This window comes from Leiobunum rupestre, chromosome 3 (assembly GCF_980474605.1).
Source record: "Leiobunum rupestre chromosome 3, qqLeiRupe1.1.hap1, whole genome shotgun sequence".
In the NCBI taxonomy this organism is placed as follows: domain Eukaryota; kingdom Metazoa; phylum Arthropoda; class Arachnida; order Opiliones; family Sclerosomatidae; genus Leiobunum; species Leiobunum rupestre.
In genome coordinates, this window is record NC_143386.1 from 5,819,708 (window position 1) to 5,821,889 (window position 2,182).

General features: G+C 36.5%; 1 protein-coding gene across 1 annotated transcript; it reads right to left on the minus strand.

Annotated features, from left to right (window-relative positions):
* Positions 1-647: 647 nt before the first annotated feature.
* Positions 648-1,367, minus strand: LOC149949218 (uncharacterized). The gene has a single exon (XM_090169389.1). The coding sequence runs from the start codon at positions 1,365-1,367 to the stop codon at positions 648-650; it is 720 nt and encodes a 239-aa protein (XP_090025515.1).
* Positions 1,368-2,182: the final 815 nt, after the last annotated feature.

The following is a 2,182-nucleotide window of genomic DNA, read 5'->3' on the forward strand; positions in this document are numbered from 1 at the left end:
CAACTTAATTTTCCCTTCCAATATTGGTCATGTCAGAGCTGTAAAATATGGTATTAAAATGGAACCAACTGCGAGAGAGAGCTACGTCAACCACATGCGTGATTTGGGTCACAATGTGGAAGTACGGGAAACTGGCCTCATCATATCTCCAAGTCGAGTTTGGTTGGGGTCATTACCTGATGGTATTGTGTATGACCCGAAGGAGGATCCACCATTTGGTTGTATAGAAATAAAATGTGCTTACACACTTAAACACCTAAAACCGTCTGACGCCATTAAAGAAAAAAGTTCCTATGTTAGTATTGTTAATGGTAACCCACAGCTAAGTCAGTCTCATAAATATTATTACCAAGTCATGGGTCAACTAGGGTTATCAGGTTTCACGTGGTGTGATTTTGTAGTCTATTTTGAAAATGGTATCATCATACAGCGTATTAAGTTTGACTCGGAACTATGGAATGGAATGTTAGAAAAAATTGACAAATTTTACTTTGAATTGATGCTTCCTAAATAAGCTCAACAGTTACTGTGATAATTGGTTTGTAACCTAAGTCAAAATAAGCTTGTTGTGATAAATACTGTTACGTACAAACCTAATTTTCTAATAAAGAATTATTTATCTTAAAAAAAATTTAATAGTTACAAAATTACATGTCTCCAAAATCGTCATTCTCGTTAGAAGTAAACTGGGGGAAATCTGTAAATTCGTAAGAGTCTAACTCATCATCAGTTAATTCTAATACAATTGACGAATCTTTTGCGACGAGAGGATTTTGAAAATTTGTCAAAAGTGTGGCAACTGTCCACAACTGATTTATTACAGGTGCCAACGTAATTGGGATTGGTCTATCAAAAATATGAAAATTTTTAATCCGGTTAATCCGCCTTTCAACATGTATTCGAAGTTTGGCAATTTGATGGGTCTCCATAACTTCCTCTTTAGAAAATTGATTGTTGTTTTTCAAAAATGGTGGAATATTTAACGTTACATTTAGGGGTCTTAGCAAATCTTCTAAAAGAAAACCTTTATCAGCCATTATGGAATCGTTAGGGTTAAAATCCATACTGAGAAATCCACTTTTCTTAGTTAACTCTTTGTCAGAAATATTCCCCGTGTAAAGCGCAGACACAAAAGTTACGTAACCTTCTGGGCTAATGCCAATCAAGCCTTTATAGGTATTTGTAGATTTGTAGTTCGAGTATGTCGCTGTTTGTAACACTAAGGATTTTGGAACTTGACACTTTATTTCAGTGGCGTCTATCACGCAGCGAGTACTTGGGTATTTCTCCTTAAACTCCTTGGGCATAGTAGCGTCTATTTGGTCTCTGCTTTGCCAAATATTAATTTGTCCCAGTTGGAGGTACATGAAATTAATCCACGATATGCATGTGGTGCTAATTGTACTTTTCGACACACCGAACCTGTCTGCTAAATCTTTGACAAATAAACCTAAACGCAGTCGCATTAAAATAACCAAAAACTGGTCTATAACATCCAATTTCCTTTGTCTCCCAGCCGGAGATGCGTGTTCTTCCTTCGGTTCTTCCACATATTTTCCTCTCCACCAAACTATATTTTTGCCGTTTGAACCGGGATCGAGAAATTCGTAGAGTGCCATTAACTTAAAATAACTTGGAATGCCAGTGTAAAAATAAACGTCTGCATCGCTGTCTTTAATAGTATTCATGCCAAATTTGGCCTTCTTTATCTTGCTTTCAAAAAACTTACAGTTGACTCTTTCTTCTTGTAACAATCGCTCGACTTCTTGAAGTTTGTGTTCTAACACACTGACACGCTTCTCTTGAATCTTCAGCTTCAAGTTTAAATCAGAGACCAACATTTTCAAACGTTCATTCTCTAACTGTGACGCATTCTGTTGAGCTGAATGTTTCTTTCACGGGAATCATTTCCACATCTGGAACGTTTACGCATTCACCTTGGTTAACAGCTTCAATACTGGAAGAAATGTTAGCAATAGGCTGTCTATTGATTTCCATACTTGCTGGCTGTATCATTTTTTTTCCCGATTCTTTTATATTAGATGTAGGGCCCTCGTCTTCAAATGGTTTCCATTTAAATTTGGATGGAACTGCACCATCTAGTAGATGACGTTTTCAACTTGCTACATTCTTCATGAAATCGATTTCATCGAAATGGAGCGAACAAACAAAAATGTTCGAT